Source organism: Canis aureus, chromosome 7 (genome assembly GCF_053574225.1).
Source record: "Canis aureus isolate CA01 chromosome 7, VMU_Caureus_v.1.0, whole genome shotgun sequence".
NCBI classification, from domain to species: domain Eukaryota; kingdom Metazoa; phylum Chordata; class Mammalia; order Carnivora; family Canidae; genus Canis; species Canis aureus.
Window position 1 is genome coordinate 53,101,390 of NC_135617.1, and position 15,896 is coordinate 53,117,285.

General features: G+C 38.1%; 1 protein-coding gene across 2 annotated transcripts in view; it reads left to right on the plus strand.

The window, feature by feature from the left end:
• The window catches only part of PKHD1 (PKHD1 ciliary IPT domain containing fibrocystin/polyductin), a 470,542-nt gene that overhangs the window by 263,079 nt on the left and 191,567 nt on the right, over nucleotides 1-15,896 (plus strand). For both annotated transcript variants that reach the window (XM_077903688.1, XM_077903687.1), the window contains one exon: nucleotides 1,228-1,356. In XM_077903688.1, coding sequence (XP_077759814.1) covers nucleotides 1,228-1,356 — 129 coding nt within the window. The remainder of the gene's footprint in view (nucleotides 1-1,227; nucleotides 1,357-15,896) is intronic.

The following is a 15,896-nucleotide window of genomic DNA, read 5'->3' on the forward strand; positions in this document are numbered from 1 at the left end:
GCTCCTTTGGGGGCAAGAATGACATTTTATTCCTTTTGGTGTCTCTACTTTTTAGGAGATGTTGGTGGAGAAGGCACTCATTCTTTGTGCTTGTGAAATTAGTATAATGGATGCAAATCTGCCCTCTCTCCCCAGTCATGTGAGATCCCACATCACTTGAGCTCTTGAAACTCAAAGAACATTTGAAGTCATCTATGAATCTTTTCATCCTCTTTTAAGAGTCTCTCTCTCTGCCCTCTATCTTTGTGCTAAGGATCAAACTCCAGAAAAGAATCTGTGGGTGCAGTTCAACATGGTGTTGTGTGTGATGAATACTGTGCGGTCACCACTGGAAATTATTAGATTTGTGTTACAATTCCTGATGAAGAGGCTAGTGAGGTGTTTGAAAAGAAAATCCCATTTGATCATCAGTGGCAGAATCAATAAAACCCAGTTGAGACGTATGAACTGTATGTAAATTACTGTAATGAGAGGTGTCCAGATTATTATCTTGCCTTTAATATGCATTAAGAACTATGAAAAGATTATACCTTTTGACTAAGTGATTCCATTGCTAAGATTCTATTTTAAGAAAAAATAATTGTTATTGGCAGATTTATGTAGATATATTTAACACTGCATTACTTATAATTTTAAAAGAGAATGGAAAGATCCTAAATACCAAACATTAAAGATTGAGTAAATGATAGACTTTTCATATGATAGAATATTATGTAGCCATTAAAATTATGTTGACAAGGAGTTTTAATGACATTAGAAAATGCATGTTAAAACTTCAGCTAAGAACTGAATATAAAATTGCATGTATGATGTAATCTCAATTATATAAAAATGCTGAAAAATTCTGGAAGGAAATGCAAAGAAAAGATTAATGGCAGTTATCTCTAGGTAGTGAGATTATAGGCCATTATTATTATTTTTCTTTCTATATTTGCATATTTCAACTGTTCCATGATAAGCATATGGTCATATTTATATCAGGTAAAACACAAATGTTTAATAACAAAAGTAGAATATATTTACTCTAGAAGTAGAAGTAATTGAAGGATTGAATAATTACTTGCTTTACACTGATAAATGATTTTTAGAATGTTATTAAATATCAAAAAGCAGCTACCTTGGGAGGTAAGAATATCATCAATATCTTAAAATAAAGGTAGAATTTTCAAGTTATTATAGCGAATCAGATTTTCATAGTTACTTTGCTATTTTCTTTTTGTTTTGTAGCTTCTACTTCTGCACCTGAGTCAGCTTTAAAATGGTCCCTTCCTGAAGCATGGACAGGGATTGAAGAGGGCTGGGGAGGACACAACCATACCATTCCAGGTCCTGGGGATGACATCCTGATTTTACCCAGTGAGTAAAACAGTCCACGAATTAAATAATCACAGACAGACTGAACTAGGATAATCCAATTGGGGATTACCTGTCATTTAAATATATTGTACAACAAGTATAGAACGTTGGCAATCTTATTTGTGGGCACTTATGTCTACAACCTTCTTTTCTGAATTTTTGTAGGTGACAAATTTCATAATCCTATGAAATCCGGCAAAAATAGCTCAGCTTACCTTCATTAAAGGTAGAATAAGCAGTCACAATGCCACAAGGAGTTAGACTAATCCACTAATGGGATATTCTTCTTATGTGTCAGAGAACAGATTTGCAGAAAATTCTAGGGTCTTTAATTTGGAAAGACAGGGTGTTTGGAAAGAAGCAATTTGCAAGTGCTTTCTTTTCCTTTGCCTTTTGTGGATCTTTTAAATAATAGAACTTTTAAACTTTAAATATAGAATCTTTCAAATACAGAAAAATAATGAATAAGTTCCTCTGTTACCATGATTTTTCAAAGATGCTAGAAAAGGAAACTAATAAATAAAACAGAAAAATAAAAGTCCATGTATGTATGTATACATGTATGTATGTATGTATGTATCTATCATCCATCTAGAACTCTCTTCCCACATAGACACATGTGGAAAAAGATGAGTCTTCAGATAAACAGAAACATAACATAATTATAAAATTCTTTTTAAAAAATATTCATTATTATTATTTTTAAAGAATCTCTATACCCAACATGGGGCTCAAACTCACTACCCTGAGATCAAGTTGCACGCTCCACCAACTGAGCCAGCCAGGTGTCCCCAAAATTCTTTTTTTTTTAAAAAAAGATTTATTTATTTATTTATGAGAGACACAGAGAGAGGCAGAGGGAGAGGGAGAAGCATGCTCCCTGCAGGGAGCCTGATGTGGGTCTCCATCCCCGACACAGATCACGCCTTGAGCCAAAGGCAGAGGCTCAACCACTGAGCCACGCAGGCATCCCCAAATTCTTCTTTTTAAAGAGAGAGTTATTGAAACTCCTAGAAAATCTCTCTAGCCTGAGAAGTAGATGTTTTTCGAAGAACAAATATATTTTCCCTAAAAGACCTAATTTCATTTATGGCTTAGTTCGAATTTCCACAGTACTACTGAATTTAAAAAGATCCATATTGTAAGAAGAAGGTTTGGTCATCTGCAAAGTGATAACAATGATAGTATCCGACATTTATTAACAACTAACAACATGGTAGGAATGATTCTCCGTATGTTAACTCATTGAGCCCTCAAAATAACTTCTTTGTGATATAAGTGATATTATCATCCTTTTTTTTTTTTTTTAAAGATTTTATTTATTTATCTGAGAGAAAGAAAGGGAGAGAGAATGCATAAGCTGGGGAGAGGAGCAGAGGGAAAAGTAGATTCCCCACTGGACTGGGAGCCCGATGTGGGGCTCAATCCTGGAACCCCAAGATCATGACTAACTGACTCATGACTCAACCAACTGAACCACCCAGCAGGCATCCCTATCATCTCTGTTTTTACTGCTGAGGAAACAGAGGCCCAGGGCAGTTGAGTAACTTGTAATTTGCAGTTCAGCAGTTAGGAGTTTAAGCCAGGCAGTCTGACTTGAAGGCTATATTCTTAACCCATCAAGTACATCTACTCCCTTTCTAAAAGGACCAAGAGGAAATGACAAAGAGTAGTTGTGGTGCTTGTTTTATTTAAGATAGAAAAAAAAAAAAAAAAAGAAGGCAGAATGATTAAAACACTAACTACCTCTGGGCATTGGTGGCGTGCTGGTATAGCTGTGCATAGAGAGATGAGGGACAGGAGGGGGAACGCTGACCAGCACGAACTTGAACTATTATTATCATCCAACTCCCCTATCATCCACCTCTTTCAATGGAGAATGTAACTTTTTGAATAAACAAGCTCATGACTCATTCCTGTACGGAAGGGAAAAATCTGTTCTGTCTCAGCCATTTCTTTGATGAATGTAGCCAGCGGATTGGCCCTGGGCTATGGTTTTTCCCACTAAGCAAGCTGTTTTTCCCCCACCCCATGCAGGAAGCAAGTAAAGCTTTTGAAGGTTGCCAAGCTTTTAGTATCCTTTGGGACCTTTATGCTGAGAGAGGAGTAATCTTAGCTATCTTGCTTGGCACTGCAGTTGACTGTATCTACTGTGTGCCCTGAGTGTTGGGAGCCCCTGGCATTCTCCATCATTCTTCATTCCATTGTTTGTGCATGGTAGGCTTATAAAATGGGCCTGAATTCTCCATGAAGCTGCTCTTAAATAGCACAGATCAAAAAATAATAAAATAAAATAAAATATAAAATAAAATAAATAAAATAAAATAAAATAAAATAAATAAAATAAAATAAACAAAATGCACAGATCCGTGCTTTGGAAAAAAGTGGGGTGTTAGGGAGAGGCGCAAACATTGGATGTATAAAGTATCTTTCCATTGGTCCTTCAGTCTTATTGTGAGAATCAGAGAAGTTAAGACCTTTAAACCATGCAATTATTGTTCATTATTTCTGGAAATGGAAAGATCCATGGAACAGATCCATGGAAAGATCCATGAATGAACACGGGTGTGTAATATGTAATAAATGAAGTCTTACTCTTATTCTGTTGCCTTTTTTTCCTTCTAAGTTTTTCCAATGATGATCTTATAGTGGCCAGCATTTTAATCCATTGTTCTGTTCTTTTTGGAGCTATTCTGACGTACTTTTCCCTTCAGGTTTTTGGCAAACCCTCATATTTTGAACTCTGATGGGACTTCATTTGAATTTACCTTCTCTTTCTACTTGTGGTTTTGTATTCTTGACCTTTTCCTGGCTCTCCTGGTTTCTTTCATTGCCAGTCTTCCTTGAATCAAGTAAGATTATTCACCACTAAGGGTGGCACAAAATAGACAATATATATTGCTTGAGTGAAGTGCACCATCTCAATGTTGCCACCTATAATTTATTTATTTATTTATTTATTTATTTATTTATTTATTTATTTATTTTTTGCCACCTATAATTTAATATTAGAATTAAATATTTGAGTTAGATGGTTTTGACATAGTACAATATAAGATTGTACAAGTCTGTGAAAGAGAACGTCTTCTCCTTTGAGTAGATATCTATTAATTAAGATTTTTATGATGATGACATTGATGATGATAGCAGCAAATATAATTTGACTGCTTGGTGTGTGCCCTGCCCTATGCTCCATTGTTCCACATGGATTTTTTCAATTAATTCTCATAACTACTTTACGAGGTAAATCTGCTGTTGTCCCTCTTTTTTTTAAAGATTTTATTTATTTATTCATGAGACACATGGGGTGGGGCGGGCAGAGAGAGAGAGAGATTGAGAGAAGCAGAGACACAGACAGAGGGAGAAGCAGGCTCCATGCAGGGAGCCCGACGTGGGACTCGATCCCAGGTCTCCAGGATCACACCCTGGGCTGAAGGTGGTGCTAAACCACTGAGCCACCCGGGCTGCCCATGTTGTCCCTCTTTTGATAGTTGTGGAATCTGAGACACAGACGGTTTAGTAACTTGCCCAAGTTTCATCCAGCTAGTCAAAAGGCTGGGTCAGGAAATCAGTTTGATTCCAGAGCCCTCATTATACTGTAATTAAAAACAAACAAACACACATACAGATGCACAAAATTTACCATCTCTGCCTATTCTGATTCATCCAAATCAGATGACATATTATATAGGATTTGTATTTCTCTGCTTATTGTTCATATTGCCTCCTCCGGTTGGAATTAAAAGGGGGAAAAAAACCCTCAACTATTTATTGACTACCTAGCATATGTCAGATACTCAAAGAATTCTATCTTACCACATCCCCATTAGTACATACACTTGGGAAAACTGGAGAAACTTCCTAAAGAGGTATCTGATGTAATGAGACTTTAGTAAAAGCATGTGCTTTGCATCTGGCAGCAAATGTAGTTGTAATTCAAGTTCACTCTTCTTTCCAATTCAGTTTGACCAACATTTACTGAACACTCACTGTGCTCAAGGTACTGTACTGGGTGCTCCTGACCTGGGGAAGGAAGTCAGATATACCGTGACCTCCAATAGCTAGGGATTTAGTCGAGTAATAAAATACAGAATACATAATAATACATCAAATGGCTGGAATTAGCAACAGAAGTGTTTTGAATCAAAATGTCTTGGGTGAATGGAAGAGATACGGCTTCACGGAAGAAGAGGAACTAGAAAAATGGAGTAAGAATCTGAGGGACAGTTAGGAGGCACAAAAGCATATCGGACAGTTAGTGATGCTTCAGGACATGAGAATGGGCTGTTGACTAGGATAAATCTGGGTTCACATTTGGATTTTGACATCATGTGACAATTGTGTGACATTGGACAAGTTTTAAACTTCTCTGACCCTCATCTCTAAAATGCGGACTCTAATTAATATGTATGTCATGGTGTTAAAAAGATGAAATCAGGTAATGTCAGTACACATGACCACTGCATAGAGTATTGGCAGTAATGGAATTAGAGATGAAAGCTGTGATTTTTAATGTATCAGTTGCTCTTTTCCAGCATTTTTCCATTTGGCTGCCCCCCTTGGCCTCTGGTATTAGCGACACTTTGTATTTGCTTTCCAATGGCTTATTATTTAATTTTCACAACATCCTTGGGAGCTAAATAGGTAATAACTATTATTACAGTAAAAACCCATTTTTACATAATACGATTTTAATGGAACTGCTGATTTTACAAAATGAAAGTGACTGGTAAAGAAGATTTAAGTGATACTTTTGAACCTCTAATATAATTTTATGGTGTTTTGTGTATTTTAATTCATTAATAAAGGAAACGTGTAGAACATTCCCATCATTATTCAAATAGAATAGCATAATTTTTCAATAAAATTCTTAGGGTAAATTGCCTATTTCCATTTTCTGGGAAATCAATTTTATGGAATGACCTCAGACCCATCCTATTCCATAAAAATAGGACTTTACTGTACTAATAAAAGATATCACTATCTTAAGTATGGTACCATTTTCCTCCAAGGCGTTCTGTCTTTATAGACATTGGATTTTGAAAGAGCTGTAAATTCTACTCGGTGGTATTATATGGAGTAAGCTAAGGTAGTCATGACGAATTTTCTTTGCATTTTAGTTTATAACTTTGCTTCCCACAAACAAGTATATCTGATTGTCTTTGCCTCCTAAATATTGAGAGAATTGGTATAAATGCATTCTAGACATCTTACAGAGTGGAAACAAGTTCTATCTAACATGTTACACAAATCACACTTTCACAAGCATAGCTGGTCAATGGGTGACATAATCCTGCTAACCTATACTCCATGTTTTGTCCTGAAATGACCTAAGAGGATTTGTGTAAGATGCTTCCAGTGCTTTTTCTGAAGGAATTTCAGCCATGACAAAATGACACCCTTTTCATGCAGAGCAGGCTTAATGAAAGGAAAATGTGTTTTAATTCCAAATGATAGGATTCTGTTTTGAAGGGTACAGATATGATATCATATAGCCTCCAGCGCAGTGTGTGTGTGTGTGTGTGTGTGTGTGTGTGTATGACAGCATTCACTGTGTTCCTTTTTGTGTATTACTTTGAACTGTCTTTATTTGAAGAAATGAATGGGAGAATACTGTGTTTCCTTTATAATAGTTCTTCTGTTTGTTCTGATTTTCAATACTTGGGTATTTTAAATGGCAGAGAAGCTCATCAAAGCCTAGTGATGTTGAAAGATGGCAATATTTAATGCATTTCTTTGTTAAATCACGAGGCATTAAAATTGGTGATATGAAGTTAAATGATTATAAATCAGGAAGTAATATTGGGGGAAGAATTTCTACAGAATGTTGTAATCATAGCATTATTAGCTCGATTTGCCTTTTTCTTACTTGAGATTATAACTAATTGAGGATAAGATATATATAACAGATTTGAGTCTGCAAGATCAATTATAAATCAGACATTATAAAACCTATGTTCTATCTCTGTAGCTTGAGTAGTTTTCAATATTCTGGTCTTGTCCCATTTAGTTGAGTCTTGCAAACCACGACCCCATTTATTCTGGATTACTGGTGAATGGAAAAGGGAAGAAATTTAGACTTAAATTACTGGGGTCCCTTTTATTGTGTATAGTATCAAAATGGTGACTGACATGTTCTGGAAATCTATTTCTACTTAACAAACCACCTAGAAACTTAATAACCTAAAAGCCACATTTTATTTTGCTCTCAATTTTGTGAGGAAGACTAGACTATTCTTGTTTGGGATCTTCCAGGCCCTGTAACCAGATGGTGGCTGGGATGTAGTGATCTAAAAGCTCAACTTGGGTACATAGTTTAAGATGGCTCACTCTTATGGCTGGCTGTTGATGTTGGTTATGGGCTGGGAGGTCAGTCAGGGCAGTCAGCTGAGAGGTCTCAGTTTCTTTCCATGTGTGTTTCACTGTGGAGCTTTTTGGGCTTTCTCTCAGCATGGCAACTGGATTCCAAGAAACAGACAGCTACGAGTGAGTTCTCCAAGAATGAGCAGTCCAAGAGACCCGGGTGGAAGCTGCATGTCTTCTGAGCCAACCTTAGCAACCTTAGAATATTATGACCACCACATTTGCTTGGTCAAGTGAGGCCCTAAAGACAGCCCAGATATAAAGGAGGAGAATTGGGCTCCATCTCTCAATGGGAGGACCAACAGAGAACTTGCAGCTGTTTTAAATCTACCACTGTGTATGTGTTTATGTGTGTGAGTGTGTGTACACGGCATGTAATTGGGAGCAGATGTACCTGACTTAATTCAAAAGGTTAGAGTGTTTTAGGGTCTGCTAAATTTGTACTGTCTTCCCACTCTTGGCAGAATATATTTAGATTCTGTTGGCTTACCTGAATTAGAAACTGAGGAACACCAGGAGACAGACTGGCCAGAAGATTTTAGTTTCTTTATTCTTTACAACCTATACACTTGGTGGTCTTGCCTCTTTGCTGCCTTAAAGTAGGATTCTTCAACCCTCCAAACATAATTATGGGCCCCTGACCTGGGATTGCTCACTTTGAGTGGGTGTTGGATGACAGTGTTTGGGCAGCAGCATGTGTCCAACTCTTTCCATGCACGACCAGAAGCCTTTTCTTGGGAGAGAGGAGTGTGCTGGGGTGAGGGGAACAGAGCACAAATATTTTGAACATTTTGTTTCTCTCAGGGCAGAAATTAAAAGTGCACTGGGATGACAGTCAGACTGTTCTTTTACCTTATTTAGAATATGAATGGGAAAGCTATTCTTTAAGATTTTATGAGGAAGAACAGATGAATATGATTCTTTAAGAAGTAGCTTTGACACAGAAACTTTAATCAATATTATTGTCAAATAAAAATAAATAAAAAGAAAATCTGAAACCAAAGATCAAAGGATCTTTAGATACTGTATAAATCTCCTTCCTTTTAAGCAGTTCCTTGGAGGAGAATATAGACCGTGAACATTGCTTAATGGTAAGGAGTGTTAAGGCCATGTTCTTCCCACAAGAAGGAAAACTCAAAATCTCAGGTTTCATGGGGCAAGTATTTCCATAGACCTCCCCCAAATAGTTTTGAAATATTCAATGTAAATTGACTTTTCATATATCCATTATTTTGAGTATACTTTAGAATATACTATAGAAGCTCACTCTTCAAAGCAATCTAAATGTAAAATCCTTTGCAGTATAGAATCCTTTGATGAACGGAATGGTTATCTAGGAATTTGTTTTATTTTGGAATGTCTCTATGTGGATTTACTTGTATTAAATAAATATTAATATATATATACATATATATAGATACATAGCACTGTTGTAGCTCCTAGGGAATTTAGTGGCTCTCTAATCCAACTCAAATGAGCTAAGGTATTGTAAGTGTTTTAGAAATTGTAAAGCATTGTGAAATGCATTATTATTGCCCAGACTTTTATGGTATTTTGTGCCAAGGATAAGAGCAGAATTTCTTCTCCTTGTTCTCAACCTAGTGTTGCAAATTGCGTCCTAAAATTTATAAGAAGGGATATTGTTGTTTTAGATTTCTGTTTCCTTAAAATAGGATATCTCCAAGACACGGTTGGAGCCTAGGGAATTCCTTCTAGTTGCAATGACCGTGATTCAAATGGCTTCTTACAAATAACAGTAGTAGTACCATAACTACTGACCAAAGCCTGTAACAGTCCTTACAAAGTATGGACAAATCAAGGAGGAGTTGGAATTTAAAAAAAAAAAAATTTATGACTATATATGTTTTCTTTATAAAAATTAAAGTTTAGTTAAAATAATGGCAGAACAGAGATTTTTTACTTCCTGTAAATGACAAAAGGAGCATTATTTAAAAAATATTAAAATAGGTTGATATCCTTCCATTGATCTCAATTTGTCAATCTTTGCTTGACTCAGTCATGGAATTTGTTTCTGGGCTAATTAGAAATCACTTAGAATCTTCTCTTGGGACCCAAAATCATGTAGGCCCTTACACTCTTTATGGCTTGCTAACTTGCTGGAACTAATTAGAGTTCTCCTTTAATTGAGTGGTTTTTCAAACCCTTTGCTGTCATTACACACCTGAGAAACATACTCATTATCATAGTCCATTAGTATTAGTACCATAGCAATTTTTTAGGAGGGGACATACTTCTTCAGGTTTGAAGGTCGTAATTTGGGTGAAGGGGCAGAGTGGCATTGGCAAGTGTGAAGTATGTAAGAAAGAGACCCAGGGCTTATTTTGGTATTCACACCCACCTTGAGAATCACTGCTTTTCTAAGTTTACAAACTCCTGACTCCAGGCTTCCAGAAGTATGACCCTTCTGGGCACCTTATGTTCCAACCTGAGAGGAGCCTAACAGGTTTGCCTGTAAAACACTCATAGTGCTTTTCCTTCAATTGCAATAGGTGTGATTTATTTGCTACTGTAACAACTTCTCCTACATATCCTCTGCATACTTCCATGCATAGTATAATATTACTTTTTAAAGAAACTATGCATTATCTTCCTTAGAACTTTTAAGTATACTTTGACCTTAACAGTATAAACCACCAGCTTCACAGTAGTAATAAATGCATTGGTGGTTGCAATGAAATGGTGCTGCTATGGTGGGAAGCAGAACTGGCAGGTCTTGGCGTTTTATTAATTGTGAAAGGTAAAGACAATGAGTCTAAAAAGAGTACTTTTGTGCATGGGTGAACGTCTTTTGTGCATGGGTGAACAGGTAGGGAGGCCATCAATAGAGAGGATGCAAGGGAAGGAATAGATTTAGCAGGGAGGTTAATAAATTCCCTTAGACATATACTAAATTTCATGTGCAGATTCTTGAATGGTAACAGGAAATGTGGACCAGAAGTTTGGGAGGGAAGCCAGTTGGGAATCTGAATTTAGATTTGGTAATCCTCAGAAAAGTTGACTGAGACTGAAGAAGCCTTGGGGATTGGCTCTAACTAGGGTTAGAGCCAACAGGAGAGCCATCACACACAGCTTTAAGGAGAGGATAGGAGGCAACATCTTGGAAGAAATTCTAATTTAAGTGGCAGAAAAGGAAACCAGAGAAGGAGCAATCATGAAACTAGGAAGTGAGCTGGGACAGCAGAAGGCAAGAAGAGAGCAAGACCAAGATGTTGGAGGTGGTCAACAGTAAATGTTCCAAGGAGGACGAGAAGGATGGTATTTATGGGCATCCTGGGTGGCTCAGCGGTTTAGCGCTGGCTTCAGCCCAGGGTGTGATCCTGAAGACCCAAGATCGAATCCCGGGAGTCTGCTTCTCCCTCCGCCTCTCATTCTCTCTCTCTCCCTGTCTCTCTCTCTATCTCTCTCTCTCTGTCTCTCTGTCTCTCTGTGTTTCTCATGAATAAATAAATAAAATCTTAAAAAAAAAAGAGAGAAGGATTGTCACTTAGAAATTGCCCAAAGATAAACTATATACTTCCCTGAAAGCTGCTACAAGTCAAATGCAAAATATAATGCTTGTCTTGTCTTACAATTTCATGCATTTACATTGGAAACCTTTATGTAAACTTGTAGAGATCGATGTCTTTAAGGATCTCCCTATCTTTGTGAAAATTAAAGCAATTACTCTCAGATGAGATGGCAGCACTTCTAAGGTGGCAACCAAGTTATCTCTGGTCACTCTCTGGTTAGAATACTAAGTGTTCTAAATTAATAGTCTCCTATGATATGTTGATTCCAATAGAATAGGTCAATTTGTACAGTTCAATCAGTTTGGGAAAATAGACTATAACCTCTAAGATATCAACTGTCACTTCCTGAAGAGGCACAGTATTAGACAAATACAGAACAGGACAAAAATAATTTTTAAAATATTTAGAGGATTGTGCATAATTTTTACAATGGGTTTCATTTGGAGGTGAGAATTGAAGGTCGTATTTAAGACAGGCAGCAGTAGGCCATCAGAGCACTGCTGGTAAATAGTATTTAGAACTAGAGGGTCCTTTTCTTTTTCTCTTTCCATTATGATTCATTTTTATATCAGACTAAAAATTTCCAATATTTTTTCTCTTTTTCTACCGTAACTACAATATTTTACTGGCTCTTCATTTTTTTTTAAATTTTTTAAAATTTATTCATGGAGAGACACACACAGAGAAAGAGAGAGAGGCAGAGACACAGGCAGAGGGAGAAGCAGGGTCCATGCAGGGAGCCCGACGTGGGACTCGATCCCAGGTCTCCAGGATCATGCCCTGGGCTGAAGGCTGCACCAAACTGCTGAACTACCCGCGTTGCCCCCAAAATCACTTTTAATGTTCCTTCCAACCCCATATTCTGTGATTTGTGTTACTACAAATTTGCTGAGAATTAATGAGTTTTTTCTTGCTTTAAATACATAAACTGATGTTTTACCTAGTTTTATTCCCTCAGGAAGTTTGTCTCATGGAATTAATATTCTTTGAAGAGACACAGGCATTTCTTAAAAGAGAAGGGGACCTGAATGATTGCATATGCATTTTGCCCTCCTGGTTGGGGTTGGGGAAGTAGAGCCAAGTTAGGAACAGCTGCCCATGGGGCTCTTAATATAGAGCAGGGCTTTTTTCACTTGTTCTAATTGAATTACATCTTTTTCTCTTTACTTCATGGTCTGTTTTTCCATGAAGATATTCTTGGGATGTAGAATTAAATAATTCATGATTTCCCAATTATTGGTTTAGTAGGTAGAGTTGCCATTTCTTGAGTTGATTATACATACTTTCCTGAGGTTGCTTTTGGAGTTTCTTCATATGCAGAGCTTTACAGGTAAAATAAGTGTGACCAGTGAGAAGGTGATTATGGTACAGCCCAGCCAGCAGGAGCAGGAGTAGCACAGGGGGCTTGCTGTCAACTCCTGAGTCACCATGCTTTTATACAACCCAGGAGTTCTTCACTTTTCTTGTACTCTTGGTCTGGTTGGCAGTCTGGTGAAGCCCAGATCTATTCTCCTAATAATACTTTTCTTTTTTTTTTTTTTTTAATTTATTTTTTTATTGGTGTTCAATTTACTAACATACAGAATAACACCCAGTGCCCGTCACCCATTCACTCCCACCCCCCGCCCTCCTCCCCTTCTACCACCCCTAGTTCGTTTCCCAGAGTTAGCAGTCTTTATGTTCTGTTTCATACATAAGATAAAATAGGATTATTTTCCTGACAGAAAAGTGCTTAGCAGGGAAATTGGGCAGAATCACAGGAAAGGCAGTGAAGCCTCAAGATTCCCAGAGTCATTATAAAAGGAGGGGCACCGGGGGAAAGCTCACCACAAACCGCGGTTCGATATGGGTAAAGGGCTGGAGCGCCCTCTGGGGCACTTTGGAGAAGCCAGTCGGGTAGGCAGGCTGGCTCCAGACAGGAGTGGCTGTACCCCATTTCTTTTGGGAGAGGTGGCCCCCAGGAGTGCCAGTCCAGTGGCACAGAGCCCCAGATCCCAGGGTGCCCAAGAAGATAAAGCCAGCGATCCTCCATCCCCCTGGGACAGGCGGAAGCAGGGAGGGCACAGGACAGCAAGAACTCTCCTGCCGCTGGGCGCCCCACAAGCTGTGCAGATCAGTGCACCCGCGCCGGCCTCCAGGAGCATCTAGGCAAGTGCAGACGAAGACTATGGATAGTTACCCAAGGGGAGCTTGACTCCAGAGCTGGAAATCTGGCCACTGCCATTGTTGTTTTTCCTCTTTGTTTCACCTTGTGCCTGGGAGGGGCGGGGCCTCTAGGGAATAAAGGCCTCACAGGGTAAATAGCTCCTACTGAGCTCAATACCTGGCAAGGGGCAGGGCATCTCCACACAAGCACATACACCTGAGAATCAGCACAGCAGGCCCCTCCCCGAGAAGAACTGTTGGAAGAACATGTTTATTGACCAAGAAGCACTGGAAAGCCCCAGGACTGAAGGTAAATAGTATTTAGAACTAGAGGGTCCTTTTCTTTTTCTTTTTCCATTATGACTCATTTTTATATCAGACTAAAAATTTCCAATATTTTTTCTCTTTTCCTACCGTAACTACAATATTTTACTGGCTCTTCATTTTTTTTAATTTATTTTTTTATTTATTTATGATAGGCACACAGTGAGAGAGAGAGAGAGAGAGGCAGAGACACAGGCAGAGGGAGAAGCAGGCTCCATGCACCGGGAGCCCGACGTGGGACTCGATCCCGGGTCTCCAGGATTGCGTCCTGGGCCAAAGGCAGGCGCTAAACTGCTGCACCACCCAGGGATCCCCTGGCTCTTCATTTTTAAGTTTTTTCCTTTTTGACTTCCAAATTTCTACAATTACATGTCTTAGATATATTTTTCACTTCTGGATTCCCTTCAACATATTCAATTTAATTTTGGTTGATATATGAGATATGAGTATTTGTTTTTTGTTTATCTGCCCCATTCTGTTTTACAATGGTGGAAGTTAGTACCTTATCAAATATGACCAACATACACCCAGAACCAAGTGGAATACTGTGTTGGTTCATTCTGTGAGATTATATTCTCTCTTCCTTCCCATTCTGCCCCCCTCTTTTATCTTATTTATGTTTTTGTGGTCAATGTTGGGGCTTTCTATAAGTATTGCTGGTTTATATAAATTTGGGATTGATCATCTTCTAACATACAGAACAAAATATACTCAAAACCAAGAGGATCACCCTCTAGGACCCCTCAGGTAGATGACATTCTCTCTCTGCTACCATTTCCTCACCACCACCACCCCCTTTTTCTCTTTTTCCTCTTTACTTTTTTTCTTTTTATCTTTTCTTCTTCTTTGTTTTTGGTTTTTGGATTTTTATTTTTGCTACTTTGTTTTAAAATTGTTGTTCACTTTAGTAGTCCTTTTGTTTTATTTTGTTCTGTTCTTTTTCTTTCATTTTCTGGTCTCTGACCTCTTTGGAATCATCTAGGGTGAATTTTACTTAGGTCGTGGTTGATATTTTTGACTCAGCCCACTCAGATATCCACTCTGCACTGGACAAAATTACTAGAAGGAAGAATTCACCACAAAAGAAAGAAACAGAAACAGTACTCTCTGCCACAGAGTTACAGAATTTGGATTTCAATACGATGTCCGAAATCAATTCAGAAGTACAATTATAAAGCTACTGGTGGCTCTGGGAAAAAAGTATAGAGGACTCTAGAGACTTCGTTACTGCAGAATTGAGATCTAATCGGGCCAACATTAAAAACAGGTTAAATAAGATGCAATCGAAATTGGATGTTCTAACTGCTAGGGTTAATGAAGTAGAAGAGTGAGTGACATAGAAGATAAGTTGATGGTAAGGGAGGAAGCTGAGGAAAAAAAGAGAAAAACAATTAAGAGCCCATGAGGGAAGGTTCAGGGAAATAAATGATAGTTTGAGAAGGAGGAATATATGTCTAATTGGGATTCCAGGAGAGGTTGAGAGAGAGGACCACAAAGTATATTTGAACAAGTCATAGGTAAGGACTTCCCAAATCTGGGGAAGAAAACAGGTATTCAGATCCAAGAGATAGAGAGGACCCCCCCCAATCAATAAAAACCCTTCAACATTTTGACATTGAATACTGAAACTTACAAATTTCAAAGATAAAGAGAAAATTCTTAAAGCAGCACAAGACAAGCGATTTTTAACTATGTGTGGAGAAATATCAGATTAACAGTGGACCTCTCCACAGAGACCTGGCAGGCCAGAAAGGGCTGGCATGATATATACAGGGTACTGAATGAGAAGAACATGAAGCCAAGAATACTTTATGCAGCAAGGCTGTCATTCAGAATAGAAGGAGAGATACAGAGCTTCCAAGATAGGCAGAAACTGAAAGAATAGGTGACCACCAAACAGGCTCTGCATGAAATATTAAAGGGGACCCTGTAAAAGAAAGAGGGAGCCCAAATAAATAATCCACAAAAAACACGGACTGAATAGGTATTACGATGACACTAAATTAATATCTTTCAATAGTTACTCTGAACGTGAGTGGGCTAAATGATCCCATCAAAAGACGCAGTGTATTGGACTGGATAAAAAAGCAAGACTCATCTATTTTCTGTCTACAAGAGACTCTTTAGACCTAAGGACACCTCCAGCCTGAAAATGAAAGGTTGGAGAACAATTTACCA